Source organism: Eucalyptus grandis, chromosome 4 (assembly GCF_016545825.1).
Source record: "Eucalyptus grandis isolate ANBG69807.140 chromosome 4, ASM1654582v1, whole genome shotgun sequence".
NCBI classification, from domain to species: Eukaryota; Viridiplantae; Streptophyta; class Magnoliopsida; order Myrtales; family Myrtaceae; genus Eucalyptus; species Eucalyptus grandis.
Window position 1 is genome coordinate 21,944,272 of NC_052615.1, and position 25,094 is coordinate 21,969,365.

Here is a 25,094-nt window from a genome sequence, read left to right on the forward strand (position 1 = left end):
GGGGCCGGAGGGCGAGGCCATCAGGGAGCGGATGCAGCATCTCAAGCAAGAAGCGCAGGCAGCACTGAGTCCCCGCGGGTCGGCTCGAGTCGCATTGGCTGAGTTAGGGTGCGTTTGGGAAGGCTTTTGGGAAAAGTCATTGAGAAAATGTAAAGGCCTTTGAGTAAAGGGTGTTTTTCAAAATGCAAAGTGTGTTTGGTAAATTTATTTGTGAAAGTCCATTGTGAAATATCTTTGTGCAAAAATAGTGTTTGGGTAAATTAAATTTGTAAAATACTTTTATTATTAAAAAAAAAAAGAACGTTGGCCGAGCAAGGCTTCGTCGGTTATCGCCGGCCAAGGGCTTCACCGGTCACCGCCGGCCAAGGGTAGGCAATCCGGCGAGGGTCGCGACCCTCGCCCGCTATTGTGCGACCCACCGCGCCGCGAGGTGCCGGCGACCCATCCGGGTTGCGCGTGAAGGTTGCGGCCGGCGTGGTCGGTGCGTGCAGTCGCGACCTCCGCGGAGGTCGCCGAAGCATGGCCGGTGACGCAGATCGATCGCTACCATATTTGCATCGCGACCTCGCGAAGGTCGCGGTCGGCGACCCATTTGGTCACAGCGCGAAGGTCGCGACCTCCGCGCTGGTCGCCCTGGCACGGCTAGCGACGCAGGTCTGCGTCGCGACCTCCGCGAAGGTCGCCGAAGGTCGCGGTCGGCACCCATCCGGTCGCATCGCAAAGGTCACGGCCGGCGACTAGTCTGCGACCAAATGGGTCGCGGTCGCGACCTTCGCGGTGACCTCTCGAGTGGGGTCACGCGACCCTCGCCGAAGGGTCGCGCGGCCGTGGCGGAGGTCGTGGTGCGGCGGGTCGGCATGGCGGGCGCAACGGTGCCCTTCGTGGCCGCAACCGCTCACGAAGAAGAAAGAAGAAGAAGATGAACAGTCGGGTAAAAGGGAAAAACGAAAAATCAACGGGGACAATTTGGGAAGGAAATTTTTTATTTAAGCTCAGCCGGCATGCGAGAAGGTTTGAAAGCCCAAGGCAGCCCCACCCGCCTTGGGCTTTCGGCCTTGGGAATGCTTGGCATTTCCCAAATGGGGTTTGGAAATTTTTACCAAACACCAACAAATTAGCCCAAAGAGCTTTGGGGGTTCAAAGTGGCTTGCAAATGCCACTCCCAAACGCAGCCTTAGTACAGTCATGGAACGTGGGTTGAGCTTTTGCCTTTTTCCATCATTTCTTTTTTGTTTTTTGTTTTTTTGTCTTTTTCTCTTCTTTGTGTGGTTTTTTTTTTTAAAAAAAAAAACAAATACGCTGCAAGTGGTCAAAGGCTAAGCTGCAATAGGTCCAAGGAAATATCTATGGAGGGCATGCTCGAAACCCTAGAAAACATTATAGTAACTAGAAAAATAATAATGGGATTTGATCCTTTGCGTCTACCCCATTTTTGATTTAATTCTTAAACTACATTTCACACGACATGTGTTCTGGTTTGGTTGGTGGGATTGGGTTCACGTTGAAATGAAAGCGGGTATGGAAAAAAAAAAAAAAAAGGCATTTTGACTATATTGCTAAATCCGATGTATTATTATGGACCGCAATTACAATAATCTTGTCATTATGCTATCGCGATGGTTCTTGATATTTTTAGGAACGGCCCTTATTTGGCCACGTTTGGGTGCCGTCGAATGATATCATATGGATAATTTACGGTTTGTTGCTTCTCAATGAGCGGATGACGAAGGTCGTACCCATTATTTATGCCGAGGTCGCAACAAAGTGCATAGGTATCCATCAAGAGCGTGAAAAAGTCATCGATGCATTGGAATTTAATTGACCTAATCATTTGAATGCCATAATTTATATTCAGCATTTATTTCATTTGAGTACAATAACTTTTTTTCAATCACTCAAGTGTATATAACTTTTCGATCAATCATCTAACTATCATAATTATTTAAAAAATGTTCACGATAAGTGACATGCTATGTTAAATTTTCAACATTTGGGTGGAGGTTTTAAAAGTTGTTACATTTAAATTAGTAATTGAAAGTTATAGTACTCAGATCAAACGTTCTTTAGAAGTTATGACACTTAAATAGTAAAAAAAAAGTTATGGCGCTCAAGTGAGGATACAAAAGTTATAACACTTGCGGTGTCCTTATTTCAATGTTTGTGTTACCCAAGCAATAGTTTTAATTAGCCATGATTAGTATGACTATTGCAATTCGCTAAAATAAACCAGGCATCCAAACTTAGCCGAACATCATAAAATTGTTAACTTGATGGTAGTTGATGTACCTCAACTGAAAACTTCCTTATGGATTTTATCAAGCTTTCTGCTAACCCCCGTCTTGTCCTTGTCGACGATGCTCGACAAACTTTTGACAGCACCTTCGCCATGACCAGGCACTCCCCCAATCATCGCGAACCCCTTGGGACTAGAGGGTACATGATTTCGATGCCTCGTTCAAAAGATATGCTTTTGCAAAGTTGAAGTTGCGGACCAATGAGTAAGCATATTTGTCACCAAGAAATGTATTTCTCTAGAAAGTTATAGGGTAGATTGTGGCATTATTACTCTAATTTATGAGAGCTTCCCATGAACACCAAAGTTAGACAATTTGATGCTCTCTAGAAAGAGGTATGAGCACTTGAAAAAGGAAACCTAGGAATTAAAATTTTGGAAAACCAACCTGGTCCACGAGGCCATCCAATCCATCCCGTCATCGGATTGCAATGCCGTATCGGCGCGAATGCACTATCTCATGTAAATTTTCTCAATTTGAAAAGATATTCAAATTATCTATTGATTTCTAGAAATTACGTAAGTATTGAGAAAATCCAAGAAATCATGTTGTGGAATTGTGAGAATGGGATAAACTTTTTAAATGATCGATATTGAAATTTGGGTAGTAGAAAACAATTTTAATCGTAACTTCTGAATGCTTTGGTGCCATGTTTAAAGTACTTGCAATATTAGATTAAAAAAAAACATATTTATTCAGTAAAGCAAGTATCTTTACAGCCTTAATTGTGTTTTAGGCCAATAGGGTTTTTGGGCCCATGGACCCAAAATCGACCCCAAAGGACATTTTCAAAATTTTTCACCGGATGGGTTTTAGGCCATAGTGATTTGATGCGGTGAATAGTTTTGAGATGTCGAATAGTAGTTTTTAAGATAATTTATCTCTTCAATGTAAAAATTGCATTACATGATTTATGGGAAAATTCAGTCATTTTCAAGAATGTTACATGACGATTTGTTCCAAGTTGTACCTGCTAGGTAAAAAGAATTGAGTTAGTAGATACTTAGGGCGTGTTTGGTAACGATTCATTCTCGGGAGTAGATTCGATCGAAGTGATTCTTTTTTATTTTGTTCCTAGGAACTGATTTTAAGCATTTTAAGCCGTTTGGTAATTGTCCAAAATTTCTGATTCCGGAATAGAATTGCGTTTGGTACTATGCTCATTAATTGTTCCAAATCAATTTCTTTTAATTTTTAAATAATTCATTTTTTTCTTTTTTTCTTTTTCCTTTTTCTCCTATTCTTCTTCTTCTTCTTCTTCTTCTTCTTCTTCATCTTCTTGTGGCCGACAACCTCACTGGAGCGTCGCTGGCTCTCGTCGGCCGAGCCCCGCCAGCAGCTGAGCGAGGCTCGCCGGTGGCTAGGCCGACCTCGGCGGGCCGGGCGAGGCTGCCGCCCACCGCAAGGCTCGGCCTCGCCAGATCTGGGAGGCCGAGCCTTCCCGGTGGCTGGGCTTGACTCTGGCGAGCTCGCCGGACCTTCCTTGCCCTAGCTTGGCGAGCCTCCGGAGAGCTCGTCGGACCGGCGGACAGCGATTGGCAGCGGTGGCCAGCAGAGGCGGATAGCGGCGAGCGATGGTGGACGGCGATCGCGAGATGGCCGAAGGGAAGAAGAAGAGTTGTTGATTTTGATTCTCAAATTTATTCCCGAAACAAGAATCAACTTTTTTTTTATTCTTGATTCCACTCCCAATTTGTTCACGGGGATTCTAGGCCCAAATTGATTCTGTGAACAAAGAATCAGAATTTGGCCCTGTTTGGATGATTACCAAATAGGGCCTTAAATGCCAAGTTGAACAAACCGAGTACACACATCATGTTCCGATTTCCTTGATGCAAACTCATGGCCCCAAAGTGTTCAAAAGAAAGTTCAAGCATGTCGAGAGAGAGAGGAGCCCTTTATCGAGTGCTCCAAACATATACCAATCCAGTGTACTTTAGTCTTGATGATGTGGATCTCATCCGAAACGTACCAAAATCTAAGTCCAAACCAAGATATAGTAAGCTAGGAGGCAGTGTGCCAATCCTCGCCGAAAGTCAGAACAAGGGTCATGGGTCGAATCATACTGTGAAGGGCGAACAAGTGTTGAATAATTTGCTTGTGACCAAGTTTCATGCATTTGGCATACTTAAGCTTCCAAGGAGAAAGCAACAAGCCACTTCAAAGAGAAGAATACTCACCCGACATTCATGAGGGCAACATCAGGGCTCGCTCAGAGCTAAGGAGGCTCACTAGATTTGGGTGAGCCTCGCCAACCCTAGGTGAGGGGCAACAAGGCCTCGCCCAAGCCCGCAAGGCCTTGCCCTAAGCGAGCGATGATCGAGCAAGCATCATTCAAATTTAGGTGCCTTCACCCGAGCCTAGCTAGGGCTCCGGCCTTTCCGACGATGGTGATTGAAATGCCACCGGCTTGTCATTCTCTTTTTTTTTTTTTTTAGTTTTGTTTCTTTAATTAAATTTTAGTTTTTTAGTTTTTAATCTATTTTTAATATAGAATTTAATAAAAATAATAAAAATATCACGTCAATTTTTTTCATTAGTCAAATTGATAGTGTTAACTAGGGATGTGCAGCTAGACTAGGTCTACCCGAGAACCAAATCGTCCCACCTAGAAAATAGGTCCAGCAATCGATTCCCATTAAAACCGATCGGGAACCAATTCTCAAAATTTGAAACCGATTTGAACTAGTCTCGGTCATCCATTCCAAGTGAATACCCACCCAAGAACCGAATTGACCAGTCTTGTTTGGGAACGGGTTTGAGAACCGGTTTTGTAAGCTCAAAAGTCTAAAACTCTATATATTTTTTAACATGATTTATAATATTAAAACTGTATTTTTCCTCTCGCATGATGCTCCACTTTCGCTGTTCCTCTTCCTTGCTCGCTTTCTTCTCTCGTTGGCTCACGATTGCACCGTCCATCGCCAACTCACAATCACTGCTTTCGTCTCATCAACAATGAAGACCTCATCCATAAGCTTGCGAATTTCCTTGGTTTTTCTAGAATTTTCTTTCGAATTGATGCTGGATTTTTCTTTTTTTTTTTCTTAGGGATGTTTTCTCGAGCTGGATTTATTGTCAAATTGGTGGAAAGTTTAAGTTTTTTTTAAGGATATTTGGCTAACATGGCAAGGTCGAAGACGACGACCTTGCGCTTGGCATAGTCGATGGGCTAGACCTTGTTGGCGCCAGAGGGAGTGGCAAAGAAGAGGTCAGAGGCGTTGCAGGAGAGCATGCGGCGGAAGCTCAGGGAGACGCAGCCGTTGTCAATGGCGAAGGGGTGGGAGGCGGGATGGGTCCGCAGGAGGTGAAGCACAGGGATAGGGGGAGGAGCGAGAGGGTTAGGGTTAGGAGGTTGAAAACGGCTGTGGTAGTCGTGGGACACAAGGAAACCTTGAATAGTAGTGCATTTGGAGAGAGAGAGAGAGAGAGAGACTGCGAAGGGAAAGACGAGAAAAAAGAAGGATTGTGACTTGTGAGTCATTTTTATCCACTTTATTGACCATTTTGGCACCACTAGTCCACAATCATGGGGAGGAAATCAAGTAATTAGTTTGAAAATTTGCTTCCAGTTGTCTTCTATTGAACTTTGAATTAGTTTGCAAAGCCTGAAATAGACAAATCAAATCACTCCACAATCATAGGATTTTTACTTTTCATTTAGTCAAAAAATTCATGTACTTATTAATTACATATGTTTAATGTTTCAATACAAATTAAAAATATTACATTATTTTCTTGCGTATTAATGTAAAATTCAAAATTGCATAGGATATAGGAATGGAAATAAGATTGACTTTGGAACTCGCTTGATAAAAGATGATGGTCCCAAAACATGGTCTAGTGTAAATAGAATTGAGTATATAGTTCAAAAATGGGGAACCGATTATAATAGGATTAGGTACATGATCCAAGTCTTGAATCTACCCACACTAGATCCAATCACCCCTAATGTTAACACAAGGACTTCATTGCATCAATTTAATAAATTTTAAACTTAATTATATCTTTTTATAAATTTTAGGAGGCGTAATAAATTTTAGAACTTTTAGACAACATATCCCTCCTACAAACTGAAAGACTTCTTAAAAGATCCGAATTTAATTTTTTAAACATATACACAAGAAACAGATCTGACCCGGTCAACCTAAATTCAACTATAAATTTATCTTATTTTTTGACATGCAAAATACATCTGCTTACACTTGACCAAAAGAGCACATTTCTCTCGAGATTATCCCAATCCGCCGATCACCAGAGCCACCCATCATGGAGGAGCAGGCGGTGGTTCTGTATTCTGCACCGGCCATCGGCCACCTCACGCCCATGGTGGAGCTGGGCAAGCTCCTTCTCACTCGCCAACCTTCCCTCTCCATCCACGTCCTCCTCCCCAGCCAAGCCTACGAAGGCGGCTCCATCTCCTCCTACATCGCCGCCGTCTCCGCCGCCCACCCTTCCATCACCTTCCACCACCTGCCCCCACCTCCCTCCCTCCCGACTACTCCACCACCTCCCCGCACCTCGAGACCCTCGCCCTCGAGCTCCTCCGCCTCAACAACCCCAACGTCCACCGCACCCTCGTCTCCATCTCCGAGATCCACCGCGTCCGGGCCCTCGTCATCGACTTCTTCTGCACCAACGCCCTGTCGGTCGCGCGCGGCCTCGGCATCCCCTGCTACTACTTCTTCAGCTCGTCGGGGAACAGCTTGACCGCCTTCCTCGGCTTGCCCGTCCTCCACAGGACCACCGCCAAGAGCTTGAAGGACCTCGCCACCGACACCGTCCTCCGCTTCCCCGGCGCGCCGCCGTTGCTGCCTTCCGACATCGGCGAACTGTTGCAAGACCGCAACGACCGGGCCTACGAGCTCTTGCTGGAGAGCGCGACGAACATGCTGATGGCGTCCGGGATTATAATGAACACGTTGGAGAAGCTCGAGGAGGAAGCCGTGAAAGCCATCCGGGACGGCAAATGCGTGCCCGACGGGCCGACCCCTCCGCTTTACTGCATCGGGCCCCTGGTCTCGAGCGGGGATGGCGGAAAAGCCGGGAGCGGCGGCGGCCCAGGTAACGACAAGCCGGAGTGCTTGACATGGTTGGACTCGCAGCCGAGAGGAAGCGTCGTGTTCCTGAGCTTCGGGAGCCTCGGGGTGTTTTCCGCGAGCAGCTGAAGGAGATAGCGACGGGGCTCGAGAGGAGCGGCCACCGGTTCCTATTGGTGGTCAGGAGCCCGGCCACCGGCAAGGGGCCATAAGGCCGTCTCCACGGCGGAGCCGGCGCTGCTCCCGGAGGGGTTCCTAGAGCGGACCGCGGGGAGGGGCTTCGTCGTGAAGTCGTGGGCCCCGCAGGTGGCGGTGCTGAACCACGGCGCCACGGGCGGGTTCGTGACCCACTGCGGGTGGAACTCGGTGCTCGAGGCCGTGTGCGCGGGGGTGCCGATGATCGCGTGGCCGCTCTACGCGGAGCAGCGGCAGAACCGGGTGTTCATGGTGGAGGCGATGAGGGTCGCGCTGCCGATGGAGGAGGCGGCGGGGGAGGAGCGGTCGGTGAGCGCGGCGGAGGTGGAGCGGCGGGTCCGAGGGCTGATGGGCCCGGAGGGCAAGGCCATCAGGGAGCGGATGCAGCATCTCAAGCAAGAAGCGCAGGCAGCACTGAATCCCGGCGGGTCGGCTCAGGTCGCGTTGGCTGAGTTAGTACAGTCATGGAACATCGCTTGAGCTTTTGCCTTTTTCCATCGTTTCTTTTTCTTTTATTTTTGTCTTTTTTCTCTTCTTTGTGTCGCTGCAAGTGGTCAAAGACTAAGCTGCAATAGGTCCAAGAACATATCTACGGAGGGCACGCTCGAAACCCTAGAAAAATTCTAGTAACTAGAAAAATAATAATGGGATTTGATCCTTTACGCCTATTTCATTTTTGATTTAATTCTTAAATTACGTCTCACGCGACATGTGTTTTGGTTTAGTTGGCGGGGGTCGGTTCGCGAATGACATGTAAGCCCAGGGTACGGAAAGAAAAGAAAAGCATTTTGCTTATGAAATACATGAATACATGAATGAATATTCATTATATTCATATTTTTTAATGTACTTATTAAGGTACATTTGTACCATACATTTTAAGTACGTCTCCATATAATCTCCCCATCCAATACATGTATCATTCGATACATTGATATTAATGATAAATACATTCTTATTTTTTATAAATATGAGTTTAATTTTTGTTATAGTAATAACAATTATATAACAATCACAGAGTTGAAATAAAATTCTCTTATCTAACTTTTTCTATGATCTGTGGTGTATGATTTTCTCAACTCAATCTCTCTATTATCTCTATTATATATTTGCAACTCAATATTTTATAACACGTTATCGGCACGAAGATCTACCAACCGAGTAAATAATTTTTGCAAGGTGAGTGTTCTTTTTATTAATCAACTTATACTTCATATTCTTCTATCAATTTTTCATTTTTATTTTTCTTGGCACGAAGCCAAATTTCAAATCTAAAAGTATCATTCTGCTCCTGAAGTTGTGGTGGATATTTAGAAATCCTTCTAATTAATTTAAAGATTTATTTTTGCAATGATTATGGCAAATATTGAAAAGCCCAAATTTCACGTCCTGGAAGTGAGTGGAAAGAATTATTTATCTTGATGTTTTGACATGGAAATGTACCTCCAAGGACAATGTCTCGCTAATACAATTACAGATGATAGAACCTCAAATGAAAAGGATAAAGCAAATGCCTTGATTTTTATTCGCCGTCATTTGCATGAGAGCCTTATAGACTCAATATTTATCCATTCGAGACCCTTAGACCCTGTGGATGAGGTTGAAGGATAGATATGATCATACCAAGATTGTTATCATCCATCAAACACAATATGACTAGCAAAATCTCATACTGCAAGATTTTAAATCAGTGTTTGACTATAATTCTGCTTTATTTGATATTATTTCTCGACTTAAGTTATGCGGTATCAAACTCGCTAATGTTGAATTGTTAGAAAAAAAAAACTTTCTTCACATTCCATGCTTCGAATATTATATTGCAACAGCAATACCGACAATGTTAGTTTGCCACATATTCTAAATTAATTTTCGTGCTCCTCACTGCCGAGCAAACTAATGAATTGCTGCTCAAAAATCATGATCTTAGACCTACTGGCTTAAAAGCATTGCCTGAAGCACATGCTAACTTTAAGAAAAATACTAGCAATTTTAAGGGCTATAAGTACATGCAAGAACATATTTCTAGAAGGGATGACAAGAAATTTAACTGCCCTAGAAAATTTAACTTTGGCCCGAATCATAGCAAAGAAAAAAAGCCAAAGAATGTGATTAATGAAAGTATTTGTCATTGTTGTGGCATGACTAAGCACTGGTCACGTACTGGTTTTACGCCAAGGCACTTTGTTGACCTATACCAGGCATCTTTAAAAAATACGAGCAAGCGTAGTGAATCTTATGTCATTGAAATCAATTCTGCTGCCATAACCACTATTGAGGCCAACAATATATCCGTTGGTGAAACTCCTCTTGGTCCCGAAGTAGCAAATGCATCCTTAGATGTCTTTGATTTCTTTGAGGACCCATGATTACTTTGATGAGGCATCAGATTAGTGGATAGTAATTTGAACTTCGAATTTTATTATTCTAATAATTTCTTTTTAGTTGTTTTGCTTTAAATGTATTACTTTTTATTATTCTTTCATATGGTTATGAAATGCTTATGAACATTATATAATATTTATTTGACTCTATAACTAAGATGCAAGATTGATTAGTCCCAAAAGTGGTTATATGGCTCAATTGATGGGGAGATATTATGAACTATGCATTGCAATACTGGTATGCGGCGAGTTCACAAGATACAAGATTGACTAGTCCTAGCAGTGGCTATATGGCTCAATTGAGGGGGAGATATTATGAATTATGCATTACACTCTCTCTTTTTTTTGTCCGATTTTTTTCCCACGGGGTTTTTTCAGCTTAAAGTTTTTGACGAGACAATTAATGCATTTATAAAAGGGAGAGATCATAAAATTTGTACTCTACACTTTTTTTTCCCTTTTGTCCGATTTTTGTCCTACTGAGTTTTCCGGAAGGTTTTAATAAGGCAATTTCATTCGATGCACATTCGTAATGAATACAATGAATATTCAAGAGGGAGTGTTATGAAATACATGAATGAATATTCATTATATTCATCTTATCTAATGTACTTATTATGGTACATTTGTATCATACATTCTAAGTATATCTCCATATACAATGAATGTTCATCTCCCTATCCAATACATATATCATTCGATACATTGATATTAATGATAAGCACATTCTTGTTTTCTTATGAAAAGGAGTTTAGTTTTTGTTATAGATATAACAGTCATATAACAGTCATACACTTGAAAATAAAATTCTCTCCTCGACTTTCTCTACGATCTACGGTGTCTGATTTTCTCTACTCAATCTATCTATTCTCTCTATTATATATTTGCAAAGCAATATTTTACAACAATTTTAACTATATTGCTAAATCCGATGTATTATTAGGGACCGCAATTACAAAATCATGCCGTTATGCTATTGCGATGGTTAGGAACGGCCCTTATTTCGCCACATTTGGGTGCCGTCGAATGATGTCATGTGGATAATTTATGGTTTGTTGCTTTTTAGTGAGCGAATGACCAAGGTTGTATGCATTATTTATGCTGAGGCCGTGACAAAGTGCATAGGTAACCATCAAGAGCATGAAAAAGTCGTCGGTGCTCTAGAATTTAAATGTCCACTAATCATTTGAATATCCTAATTTATTTTCAATGTTCATTTCACTTTTTTTTCGACCATTTAAATATTATATAATTTTTGATCGATCACCTAACTATCCTAATTATTTTAAAATGTTCACAATAAGTGACATATTACGTTAGATTTTCAACATTTGGATGAACGATTTCAAAAAAATTTACACTTAAATGACTAATTGAAAATTATACACTCGGGTGAAATGTTCTTTAGAAGTTCTGACACTTAAGTGATAAAAAAAAAAAGTTACGACACTCAACTAAGGATACGAAAGTTATAGCACTCATAGTATCCTTATTATGATGTTTGTATTACCCAAGCAACAGTTTTAATTAGCCATGATTAGTGTGATTATTGCAATTGACTGAAATAAACGAGACATCCAAACTTAGCCGGACATTAGAAAATCGTTAACTTGATGGTAGGTGATGTACTTCAACCAAAAACTTCCTTATGGATTTTATCAAGCTTTCTGCTAACCCCCGTCTTGCCCTTGTCCGTGATGCTCAACAAACTTCTGATAACACCATAGGCATGACCAGGCGCTTCCCCAATCATCGTGAACCCCTTAGGATTAGAGGGCACATGATTTCGACGCCTCGTTCGAAAGATATGCTTTTGCAGAGTTGCAGTCGGAGATCAAAGAGTAAGCATATTTGTCACCAAGAAATGTATTTCTCTAGAAAGTTATAGGGTAGATTGTCGCATTATTGCTCTACTTTATGAGAGCTTCCCATAAACACCAAAGTTAGACAATTTGATGCTCTCTAGAAAGAGGTATGAGCGCTTGAAAAAGGAAACCTAGGAATTAAAATTTTGGAAAACCAACCTGGTCCACAGGGCTATCCAGTCCGTCTCGTCATTAGATTGCAATCGTATTAGTGACGAATGCATTATGTTATGTAAATTTTCTTAATTTTAAAAGATATTCAAATTATCTATTGATTTCGAGAAATTACGTAAGTCTTGAGAAAATCCAAGAAATCATGTTGTGGAATTGTGAGAATGGGATAAACTTTTAAATGATCGATATCGAAATTTGGGTAGTAGAAAACAATTTTAATTGTAACTTTTGAATGCTTTGGTGCCATGTTTAAAGTACTTGCAATATTAGATTAAAAAACATTTATTTAGTAAAGCAAGTATCTTTACAGCCTTAATTGTGTTTTGGGCCAATAGGGTTTTGGCCCATGGACCCAAAATCGGCCCCAGAGGACATTTTCAAAAAAATTCACCGGATGGGTTTTAGGCCATAGTTGATTTGATGCGGTGAATAGTTTTGAGATGTTGAATAGTAGTTTTTAAGATAATTTATCTCTTCAATGTAAAAATTGCATTACATGGTTTATGTGAAAATTCTGTCATTTTCAAGAATGTTACATGACGATTTGTTCCAAGTTGTACTGCTTGATAAAAAGAATTGAGTTTGTAGACACTTAAATGCCAAGTTGAACAAACCGAGTGCACACATCATGTTCCGATTTCCTTGATGCGAATTCATGGCCCCAAAGTGTTCGAAAAGAAAGTTCAAGCATGTCAAACAGAGAGAGGAGCCCTTTATCGGGTGCTCCAAACATTATATACCAATCCAGTGCACGTTAATCTTGATCACATGGATCTCATCGGAAATGTACTAAAATCTAAGTCCAAACCAAGATATAGTAAGCTAGAAGGCAATGTGCCAATCCTTGCCGAAGGCCAGAAGAAGGGTATGGGTCTAATCATGCTGCCAAAGGGCGAACAAGTGTTGAATAATTTGCTCATGACCAAGTTTCATGCATTTGGCATAGTTAAGCTTCCAAGGAGAAAGCAACAAACCACTTCAAAGAGCATAACACTCACCCTACATTCATGAGGGCAACATCAGGGCTCACGGCTGAGGAGGCTCACCACATTTGGGTGAGCCTCGCCCAAGCCTGCAAGGCCTTGCCTTAGGCGAGTGATGATCGAGTAAGGATCATTCAAATTTAGGTGCCTTCACCCGAGCCTAGCTAGGGTTCCAACCTTTTCGATGATGGCTTATAGAAATGCCATTGGCCTGTCATTATCTTATCTTTTTTTTTTCTTTTAGTTTCATTTCTATAATAAAATTTTAGTTTTTTTTGTTTTAATCTAATTTTAATAAAGAATTTAATAAAAAATATCACATCAATTTTTTTCAATAGTCAAATTGACAGTGTTAACTAGCGATGTGCAATGGGAACCAAATCGTCCCACCTAGAAAACAGGTCCAGGAATCAATTCCCATTAAAACCAATTTAGGAACCAATTCCCAAAATTTGAAACCGATTTGAACTAGTCTAATCCTCCGTTCCAAGTGAATACAAACTCAAGAACCGAATTGACCAGACCTGTTTGGGAACCGGTTTTGTAAGCTCAAAAGTCTTACTCTTATCTTTTTTTTAACATGATTTCTAATATTAAAACTGTATTTTCTTCTCGCATGATGCTCCACTTTCGATGTTCCTCTTCCTCGCTCGCTTCCCTCTCTCATTGGCTCATGGTTGCACCGTCCATCCCCAACTCACGATCACTCTGTTTCATCTCATCAACGATGAAGACCTCATCCATAAGTTTGCGAATTTCCTCGGTTTTTCTAAAATTTTCTTTCAAATTAATGCTGGGTTTTTCTTTTTTTTTCTTGGGGATGTTTTCTCAAGCTAGATTTCTTGTCAAATTGGTGGAAAGTTTACGTTTTTTAAGGATATTTGGCTAACATGGCAGGGTCGAAGACGACCACCTTGTGCTTGGCATAGTCGATGGGCTAGACCTTGTTGGTGCCGGAGGGGGTGGCAAAGAAGAGGTTAGAGGCGTTGCAGGAGAGCATGTGGCGGAAGCTCAAGGAGACGCAACCGTTGTCAATGGCGGAGGGGTAGGAGGCGGGATGGGCCTGCAGGAGGTGCAGCAGAGGGATAGGGGGAGGAGCGAGAGGGTTCGGGTTAGGAGGTTGAAAATGGCTGTGGTAGTCATGGGACACAAGGAAACCTTGAATAGTAGTACATTTGGAGAGAGAGAGAGAGAGAGAGAGAGGCTGCGAAGGGAAAGACAAGAAAAAGAAGGATTGTGACTTGAGTCATTTTTATCCAAGAATGACTGTCACTTTATTGACCATTTTGGCACCACTAGTCCACAATCATGGGGAGGAAATCAAGAAATTAGTTTTAAAATTTGCTTCCAGTTGTCTTCTATTGAACTTTGAATTAGTTTGCAAAGCCTGAGATAGACAAATCAAATCACTCTGCAATCATAGGATTTTTACTTTTCATTTAGTCAAAAAATTAATGTACTTATTAATTACATATATTTAATGTTTTAATACAAATTAAAAATATTACATTTTCTTGCGTATTAATGTAAAATTCAAAAATTCAAAACTGCATAGGATATCAGGAATGAAAATAAGATTGACTTTGAAACCGAATTGAAAAAATAAGATGGTCCCAAAACAAGGTCCAGTGTAAATAGAATCGAATATATGGTCTAAAAAAAGAGGACCAATTATAATAGGATTGAGTACAAGATGCAAGTCTTGAATCTACCTACACTAGATCGATCACCCATAGTGTTAACACAAATACTTCATTGCATTAACTTAATAAATTTTAAACTTGATTATATTTTTTTATAAATTTTACAAGGCGTAATAAATTTTAAAACTTTTAGATAACATGTCCCTCCTATAAACTGAAAGACTTCTTAAAAGATCCGAATTTAGTTTTTAAACATATACACAAAAAACAGGTCTGACCCGGTCAACCTAAATTCAACTATAAATTCATCTGCTTTTTTGACATGTAAAATACATCTGCTTACACTTGACCAAAAGAGCACATATCTCTCGAGATTTTCCCAATCCGCCGATCACAAGAGCCACCCATCATGGAGGAGCAGGCGGTGGTTCTGTATTCTGCACCGGCCATCGGCCACCTCACGCCCATGGTGGAGCTGGGCAAGCTCCTCCTCACCCGCCATCTTTCCCTCTCCATCCACGTCCTCCTCCCCAGCCAAGCCTACGAAGGCGGCTCCATCTCCTCCTACATCGCCGCCGTCTCCGCTGCCCACCCTTCCATCACCTTCCACCACCTGCCCCCACCTCCCTCCCTCCCGACTACTCCACCACCTCCCCGCACCTCGAGACCCTCGCCCTCGAGCTCCTCCGCCTCAACAACCCCAACGTCCACCGCGCCCTCGTCTCCATCTCCGAGACCCACCGCGTCCGGGCCCTCGTCATCGACTTCTTCTGCACCAACGCCCTGTCGGTCGCGCGCGGCCTCGGCATCCCCTGCTACTACTTCTTCAGCTCGTCGGGAGGCGGCTTGACCCTCTTCCTCGGCTTGCCCGTCCTCCACAGGACCACCACCAGAAGCTTGAAGGACCTCGCCACCGACACCGTCCTCCGCTTGCCCGGAGCGCCGCCGTTGCTGCCTTCCGACAGGGCTGAACTGTTGCAAGATCGCAACGACCGGGCCTACGAGCTCTTGCTGGAGAGCGCGACGAACATGCTGATGGCGTCCGGGATTATAGTGAACACGTTGGAGAAGCTTGAGGAGGAAGCCGTGAGAGCCATCCGGGACGGCAAATGCGTGCCCGACGGGCGGACCCCTCCGCTTTACTGCATCGGGCCCCTGGTCTCGAGCGGGGATGGCGGAAAAGCCGGGAGCGGCGGCGGCCCAGGTAACGACAAGCCGGAGTGCTTGACATGGTTGGACTCGCAGCCGAGAGAAAGCGTCGTGTTCCTGAGCTTCGGGAGCCTCGGGGTGTTTTCCGCCGAGCAGCTGAAGGAGATAGCGACGGGGCTCGAGAGGAGCGGCCACCGGTTCCTATGGGTGGTCCGGAGCCCGGCCACCGGCAAGGGCCACAAGGCCGTCTCCACGGCGGAGCCGGACCTGGGGGCGCTGCTCCCGGAGGGGTTCCTGGAGCGGACCGCGGGGAGGGGGTTCGTCGTGAAGTCGTGGGCCCCGCAGGTGGCGGTGCTGGACCACGGCGCGACAGGCGGGTTCGTGACCCACTGCGGATGGAACTCGGTGCTCGAGGCCGTGTGTGCGGGGGTGCCGATGATCGCGTGGCCGCTCTACGCGGAGCAGCGGCAGAACCGGGTGTTCATGGTGGAGGCGATGAGGGTCGCGCTGCCGATGGAGGAGGCGGCGGGGGAGGAGCGGACGGTGAGCGCGGCGGAGGTGGAGCGGCGGGTCCGAGGACTGATGGGGCCGGAGGGCGAGGCCATCAGGGAGCGGATGCAGCATCTCAAGCAAGAAGCGCAGGCAGCACTGAATCCCGGCGGGTCGGCTCAGGTCGCGTTGGCTGAGTTAGTACGGTCATGGAACATCGCTTGAGCTTTTGCCTTTTTCCATCGTTTCTTTTCTTTTTTCTTTTTTGGCTTTTTCTCTTCTTTGTGTGGTTTTAAAAAAAAAAAAAGTACGCTGCAGGTGGTCAAAGGCTAAGCTGCAATAGGTCCAAGAAAATATCTATCTATGGTGGGCACGCTCGAAACCCTAGAAAAATAATAATGGGATTTGATCCTTTTTGCCTGTCCCATTTTTGATTTGATTCTTAAACTACGTTTCACGCGACATGTGTTTTGGTTTGGTTGGTGGGGTCCGGTTCGCGAATGACATGTAAGCCCGGGGTATGAAAGAAGAGAAAGCATTTTGACTATATTGCTAAATCCGATGTATTATTAGGGACTGCAATGATTCGGAATGGCCCTTACTTGGCCACGTTCGGATGCCGTCGAATGATGTCATGTGGATAATTTATGGTTTGTTGCTTTTTAGTGAGCGAATGATGAAGGTCGTGTGCATTATTTATGCCGGGGTCGTGATAAAGTGCATAGGTAACCTTCAAAAGCGTGAAAAAGTTATTGGTGCGACTTTTGCACTTCCAGAGTGCATGAGTCGAGACCTTTCCAACGAGCCCAATATTTCTCCGAGAAATTGTCAAATCATGGGCCCAAGATTTCAATTCATATCGGGTTTTAGGCTTGGGTCTGTAATCTAAGCATCGTTTCAAAGACTCCTCATTTTAAAAATCATCATTGACCATAACTTTGGGGTATGAAAAGTTCCGCTTGATTTTGATACTTCTAGGTACGATTTCGGGCTTTGAGACCTTTTTCAAGTTTGGGAAGGTTCAATCAAAATTTGACTAGCGACTACTTCCTCATCTGACATCCGTTCGGAATGTTGGAGAAAGAATTTGTTTTAATCCTCGGTTGATCCTTAATTGCAATTCCAATCTCGTATTTCCAATCTCGTAGATGATACGGCAGATCATGGGCACGGAATATTTCAAGGAAGACAATATTATGTGCATTCTTTCCTCTCTTTTTTTGTTGTTGCTTGTACTACATATACAATCATAGGCTTGTATAATTGACAGATCAATGAAAATACAAGATACATTACTTTTATTGTCCCACATTTTGTGTCATGGTATCGGAGCCGCAGCTCTTACCCAGCTTTCGCAAAATTTTCTGAGTTACCCCGATCGTCTTCTAGTTTGTTGTTGCAAATCATATCTTGCAAAACAAATTAGCACCTCAGGTTGGAATTCAATTTTTATTCAGTATGCAGAATCCAATCAACAAAGGTGACCAAGATCTGACCCTACCTGCACAGGAGGAGTCGTCCAACCGAACATCTGAACAGATCGATCATGCATATGAAGAGAGTCTGCTCCAGCTCCTGCTCCAGTCAAGACGTATTTCCCTACGCCTACTCAATGGCAGTTCATGCCATGGATTCCAATCCAAGCCCATGGGCTGACGATCTCAATCAGCAGTGGGCTAGTTACGACCCACTTAGACAAGAGATCAATTTAGGGCTCCACCCTAATAGAGATCCAAACCCGAGTTCGCCGGGTCATAGATCCGAACCAGACCCGAGAGGGACGAATCCCTACCCGGGTCCCCAACCTAACTTTACACCATTCATTTTTCCGGCCATCAGTGGCCGACTAAAACCGGGAGACCCCCTTTACACATCTCTGGCAAATAGGTTGAAGCTATGGTTGATTACGGTTCAACTCACCGGATCCAAACACTATTCTTCTTGGGCGAGAGGCTTCCGACGAGCCCTCATAACCAAGGATAAGGATGGGTTCCTCGAACCATCCCTTTCCCGGCCGACGATTGAATGCGGCGACATTGGCGCAAATGCAACCAACTTGTTTGCACTTGGATCGGAAATTGTGTGGCCCTCAAGGTTGCAGCTAGCCTCCCACTTACCAAAGACTCAAAGGTCATGTGGATAATATTTGGGAAATGTACGGAAAACTTGATCAAGTTAAAAAAATTTCTCTCACCCAAGCCCTCTCAGAAACAAAATAAGGGAACCTTCCGGTGACCGCTTGTTTTAATCATCTTTTTGCCCTGTAGAATGAACTTGAAGCTGCCGAAGAACAACTAGAAGGGCTGAAGGTGACTCTTCTCTGATACTGAAAAATCAAGGAGAGGGAGAAGGTAAGTCGGTTTCTTCTAAGTTCTAACCCTAAACAAAAGTTACATACATTTTCGCCCGCAAATCCTTACTATGGGATCCCATACCTCCACTCGGTCAAATTTTCCAATTAGCTGTCCAAGAAGAAAACCAGCAGCTTGCGACCACGGGATATGAGAAAGGAGGAGAGGGCGTGGCTCTAGCTACATTGGCGGGACTCTCGAACCGATCTCGTGGTGGTTTCTGACCATCACAACAAAGACAAAGCTTCAAGGGACTTCATGCTGCGAATCCTTTTCGCTGGGAAGAAGAAAGCCACACAAACCCTAAAGGCTTGTGGTTCAATGGCTCAGATCAAAGCCATGGATCAGACAACTCCCCTTTCCTCCGCACCGACAGTGCATATCAAAGACGCAGGCGTGGATCGGATGGTCTACTTATCCCAAACTGACGGCTTAGATCTTAAGCAAGGGCACGGATCGGACAGCTCTCACAAGACCAAATCAAATGGTCTTGTATCACAAAAGGAGGGGGGGCCGCAAAATTCTAAATTTAAGGGTAAGTATTGTGAATATTGCTGATGCCCACATCATATCATTGAAACATGCTGGAAATTACATGAAAAGCCTGCGACAAAGAGAAAAGAGAAAAAGAAATTTCTATCTATTAGGTATTAGAAATTGACAAAGCTCATCAACCAATTACTCAAGATTAGTATTAGTATATCATGAAGACACCGAGTCAGTTGAAGACAGTCAATAAATCAGCAAATTTCTCAGGTACTTAATTACACGAGCCCAAAAATATTTCAGTTGATACATAGATTATTGATTCCGGCACTAGTGACCACATAATTTGCGATGAGTACTTATTTTCTAATATTCATAAAAAAATCTCATTCTCCCATATCAATTCGTCTCCCAAATGGGAATATCACCAATGTCACAAAAAGTTGGTACTGTCCACCTAACCCACATATTACTCTTAATAATGTTCTTTATATTCCTGAATTTGAATTCAATCTCACATCGGTTTCCAAAGTTTGTCAAGATAATTCCTATCGTGCCAATTTCAATTCCAAAAATTGTTTCTTTCAAGACCTTTTGACTGAGCGATGGGCTTGGGTAGTATGGCGAAGGGCTATATTTTTTTATCAACTTTCCAAGAAATTTTAATTTATTCTCATCGAATGAGAGCATTTCATGTAATGCCACTGCTAGTAATAAAATCTCTCTTTCTCATAAATGTTTTGAACATAGTGCTCGTTTCCCTTGTCCTAATTGTAAGATATGACATTTGGCAAAACAATCACAAGCACCATTTCCAACTAGTATTACTCAGGCAACTGAAATTTTTTCCTCAGTTCATATGGACATCCGGGGTCCTTATCACATTTCACATCGTGATGGATCTCGATTCTTCCTCACCATCGTGGATGATTATTCTCACACTACTTGGGTGTTTCTCATGCAATCTAAGAGCCAAACTTTTCTTATCCATCAAAGTTCTTCTCCATGATTAAAACTCAATTCGATAAACCTGTTCAAAGAATTTACACAGATTTTGGACGCGAATTTTTTTCTACTAAGCGTCAATCTTTTCTGTCTTCACATGAAGTACTTCATGAAAGTTCTTGTACATACACTCCCCAACATAATGTGATTGTTGAATGTGAGCATCAACACCTTCTTGAAATAGCCCGAGCACTAAAATATCAAGCTTTCATTCCTGAATCTTTTTGGGGATATTGTGTGGTCACGACAACCTATTTAATCAATCACATGCCAACTAGAATTCTTAATGGGTGCATGCCATTTGAAATGCTTTTTGGGAAACGATTAAATATTGATCATCTTCGAGTTTTGATTGTCTTTGCTATGGGACAAATGTGGGCCATAAAGATAAATTGGATCCTAGACCTCTTCGATGTGTTTTACAGGATATCCTACTCTACAAAAGGGTTATCGGGTTATGGAGATATCTACAAAGGTCGCTTCTTCGTTAGCCGAGATGTTATCTTCCATGAGAATATATTCCCCTTCCAAGAAACGAGGTTTTCACATGATCCATCGACATCTACATTAGATCATCAGCAATTCTTATTAGTGGAGGATATTTCCATGACACCGCAATATGCTCTAATTGCACCTAAGCGATTGTCTGAGCAGCCATTGCCTACCTTATCTCCTACATCGTCACATCCTGGATCTTCCACTACATTGGCTGAATCTCCTGTTTCTTCCTGTGACATGAACAATTCATCGTCACAGCCATCCATTAGTGGGTCCTCATTGCCAACGACCAAATTGATACCTACTGACAAGCCTAGACGATTAGGACGACAAATTCGTCCCCCGACATGGACAAAGGATTATATCTATCCTACCTTGGATACTTTAGGTACACAATATCTTATATCTTCGTATGTTTCTTTTAGTCGACTATCATCACAACATAATTGTTGCATTAGACGAATTTCTGAAGAACGGGAACCCACTTCTTATGAGGACGCAACACGTGATACACACTAGCAAAAGGCTATGGCAGACAAATTATTTGCTCTTACAGAAAATAATACTTGGGATATTATTCCTTTGCCTGCTCATAGAAAGCCCATTGGCTGCAAATGGGTTCACAAAATCAAGCACAAGGTAAATGGTTCTATGCAGCATTACAAGGCCTACCTTGTCACTAAGGGATTCACATAGCGTGAAGGCTTTGATTGACATGAGACGTTTTCTCTAGTTGCTAAGGAAGTTACTAGTTAATCTTTCTTGTATGTTGCAGTCTTCGTAATTGGAACTTGCATCAAATGGATGTCAACAACGCCTTCCTTCATGGTGATCTCGATGAAGAAATATACATGGAACTTCCACAGGGTTTACACAAACAAGGGGAGTCTCGAGTATGTTGTCTTTGTAAATCCCTATATGGACTCAAATAAGCCTCTCGATAGTGGTATGTAAAATTCACCGTTGCTCTCACAAGTGCAGGTTTTCAACGCTCCAAGCATGATTATGCTTTGTTCACATGCACCAAAGATACTTCATCAATCTATTTGATGATTTATGTGGATGATATGCGATAATGGGAAATGATGACGTCGCGATTCAACATTTTAAGAAATATTTGCATTCAACTTTCCATATCAAAGATTTGGGACCTCCCAAACATTTTCTTGGTATTGAGATAGCTCAATCCGAGAAAGGAATCTGCCTTAGTCAACGAAAGTTTGTCCTGGAAATTATATCAAAAGTAGGATTATCATGATGTAAACCAGTTATGATACCTATTGAGCAGAATGTTAAATTGATGACATTCGAGTATGACACGAATTCTCCATTAGCCAATGAAGATCCACTACTCAAGAATCAATCGGGATATCAACGACTTGTTGAAAATTAATCTATCTCACAATGACTAAGCCTAATATATGTTATACAATACAAATACTTAGTCAATTCATGCACAACCTGAAGCAATCTCATATGAACGCAGCGCTAAAGGTTGTAAAGTACTTAAAATGATGTCCAGGACTCATAATTATTTTATCTCATGATTGCAACATGAAAATGGCGGCCTATTGTGATAAGGATTATGCTACATGCCCAATGACGAGGAGGTCCATTACTAGTTTTTGCATCAAATTGAAAATCCTTGATTTCCTATAAGACAAAGAAGTAGTCAACAGTTTCATTGTCATAAGCAAAATCAGAATATCAAACAATGGTAAAAACTATTAGCGAAATAGTTTGGAAATGAGAATTGCTACTAGACCTTGGTGTGCAAGTTGATGGTGTGAGTGAATTGTTTTGTGACAATGATGCTGCACTTAAATTAGCAGCCAATCTAGTTTTCCATGAAAGAACGAAGCACATAGAAGTTGATTGCCATTTTACTCGAGAAAAAATATAAGGGATTGTTATGACTTGAGGAATTGGAATGGTGGAGCAGCCTGTAGACATTTTTACTAAATTGTTATGTTAGAGACAACACACATACTTATTAAACAAGATATGCGTCTTTGACATATATAAGCCGCCAACTTGAGGGGGAGTGTTGGATAAAGAATTTGTTTTGATCCTCGATTGATCCTTAATTGCGATTCCGATCTTGTAGGTGATAGGCAGATCATGGGCACGGAATATTTCAAGGAAGACAATATTATGTGTATTCTTTCCTTTTCTTTTCTTTTTTAATTTCTTGTACTATATATACAATCTTAGGCTTATATAATCGATAGATCAATGAAAATATAAAATACATTACTTTCATTGTCCCACATTTCATGTCACGGAATGCTTGCGATTGTGAGTTTCAGGATGTGCAATCAAAATCGGGAAATGGCAAATTTACATGATATTGCCTTCGAGACTTCCTTGAGTGATGGGTTACTGTGACAGAAATTCTTCTCTGATTTAGGCAATTATTTTCCAAAGAGGGTGATCCCCTTTTTCTAGCGATGCACTCGCCTTTTCAGCAATGATGGAAGGCAATCCCTATGGGACTTTCCACGAAAGCAATGTAGTGACCTTCTCACTAAGATTCGGGTTCGATCCATCTAATAGATGCATTTGCATCTGCCATTATTAAATCCTCCTTGCCAAGTTTAACTTGAAGTTTTGCGCGAAAATTTATTAAGTTTTCAAGTCAACTTGTCTTATCCCCTAGGTTGCATTGCTAGACTCAACAGATTTAGTAAACAAAAAATATTGCATGTGGCATAATTCATGATGGCATAACACACTTAACTCCATTGCTTTAGGAAAACAATTCAAAAAGTAATTCGGTAAGGAATTATTAAGTTTATCGATGACGAGAGGACAAGGGAAAATGGAAGTCAATGCAGACACTTTTCCTTGAAATGGTCCGTATTGCATCGGCTAGATTTGAAGACAAAGAACAACTTGTGCCAATGATGTCAAGACATTGAAGCAGGCACCTATATTGAGGTAGAAGGAATTTGTAAGTGAGATGGTAGTTTGGTCAAGGCAAAAAGGTTAGTTACCAACCCACTCCCCACTCCTACCCATGAGACTTGTAGCCAAGCGTATTCGACCGAGTTAGTTTCTCGAAGAAATGCCTTAATGAGAAAGAAGTTCCTCAAGCAGCAATTTGAAGAGGGTAGCTATCGCGACCTAGCCTTGGGTGCACCACATAGGGTTTGGCTAATGGACTACTAAGTCTAAACTTAGCTCGGGCTCTCTCAAGCCCATACCAATTCGTGATCGAGGTTCAAATATTTAGCATGCAAAAGATTATTAGTTAGGAGTCGCCACTAATCTATTTTTTATGGGCTCAATTAGAAACCCAAGTAAAGTAACAGGGGATTTACTTTACTCCTGGGAATCAGAGATTGTGAGTTCGGGGACTTGATTACGATAGATTTCTCAAATGCCTTTTCGGTACCTTTCTCTTTTATTTTGAAAAAAAATATTTTGCAGATAGTTTGAATTGATTTTAATTTACTTCCCTAACATATGAGGTGACCAAGTGGGTGCGCAAATCACCAATTTAACACCTAAGAAAGCAATGATTGAATTACGGGACTTACCCCATAGCAACAAAAGCATCCGCAATGTTACATTAAAACACATATCAATAGTCCTAGATATGACTCTAATTAGCACGCAACCACTCAATCTTTTAAGATTTTTTTCTTATTTGTGAAGCCTAGAAATTACGTGCAATGCAATGCAATGACGTACAAAAATGTCTAACTAAAATGACATGTAACATGTAATCTATCATGCAAACTATATGTCACGCGACATTTATTAAATGACCTAATCTAGTGATAGGAAAAGATTAATGCAACTATTCAAACATTTACACATTTAGATGATGTGCAATAAATGACCTAATTCTACATGACATGTGCATGATAATTTTTATGTTTTCTTTTATTTTTAATTAAATTTCGAAATTAAAATTACTCAATAATTAAACATGCAATTTAAATTAATGAAAGGAAAAAATAACATCCTAAATTATTATTTTTTTTGGATTTTTATTTCCAAAATTCGAAATAAATAAATTTCCTATTCTAAACATGCAAAATAACCCTAAATAAGCAATATTCTAACATGAACCTAATCTAACTCAAATATATATATATTTTTGGGCTTCCTTTTATGGAACAAAATCAATTCAAACAACACGACAACAAATCGGGCAAAATATGATTGATATCCATCTAGTAAATTAATAGATCGTATCTTGTACATGAGATCGGATTGGCCAATTTTAACAAAAATCTCAAATCGTATCTTGAGTGTGAGGTTGAATTGGCGATATTTCTATGCAATTATGAGTCATATTTCGAGCATGAAATCAGACTGTTAATCATATGTATGTTATGAAATTAGAAAGATTTCCCAATTTTGAAGGCTGCTTGAGATTACAGATATGAATCTAGATATTTTAAATAAGGACATGGAATATTCATAAATCAAATTAAACAAAATTTTTACCTAATCCGAATATTGGCTTCCAATTTGGACTTTGCGCAATTGGACTGGGAGCACAATCGGCTCCTTGACAGTGAACGGCAA

General features: G+C 41.8%; 3 protein-coding genes across 3 annotated transcripts; all 3 read left to right on the forward strand.

Annotated features, from left to right (window-relative positions):
• Nucleotides 1–6,493: 6,493 nt before the first annotated feature.
• On the forward strand, nt 6,494–8,036 carry LOC104437114 (UDP-glycosyltransferase 13-like). The gene is given in 3 exon segments (XM_039311738.1): nt 6,494–7,451; nt 7,454–7,523; nt 7,525–8,036. Coding segments are annotated over 3 exon segments (822 nt in total). The 5' UTR covers nt 6,494–7,183; the 3' UTR covers nt 8,009–8,036.
• Nucleotides 6,544–7,004, forward strand: LOC120293003 (UDP-glycosyltransferase 1-like). Its single transcript, XM_039311739.1, has one exon. The coding sequence runs from the start codon at nt 6,564–6,566 to the stop codon at nt 7,002–7,004; it is 441 nt and encodes a 146-aa protein (XP_039167673.1). The 5' UTR covers nt 6,544–6,563.
• A 6,801-nt stretch (nt 8,037–14,837) lies between the features above and the next one.
• Nucleotides 14,838–16,718, forward strand: LOC104437113 (UDP-glycosyltransferase 88B1). The gene is given in 2 exon segments (XM_018870796.2): nt 14,838–15,191; nt 15,194–16,718. Coding segments are annotated over 2 exon segments (1,452 nt in total). The 5' UTR covers nt 14,838–14,983; the 3' UTR covers nt 16,438–16,718.
• The last annotated feature ends 8,376 nt before the right edge of the window (nt 16,719–25,094 follow it).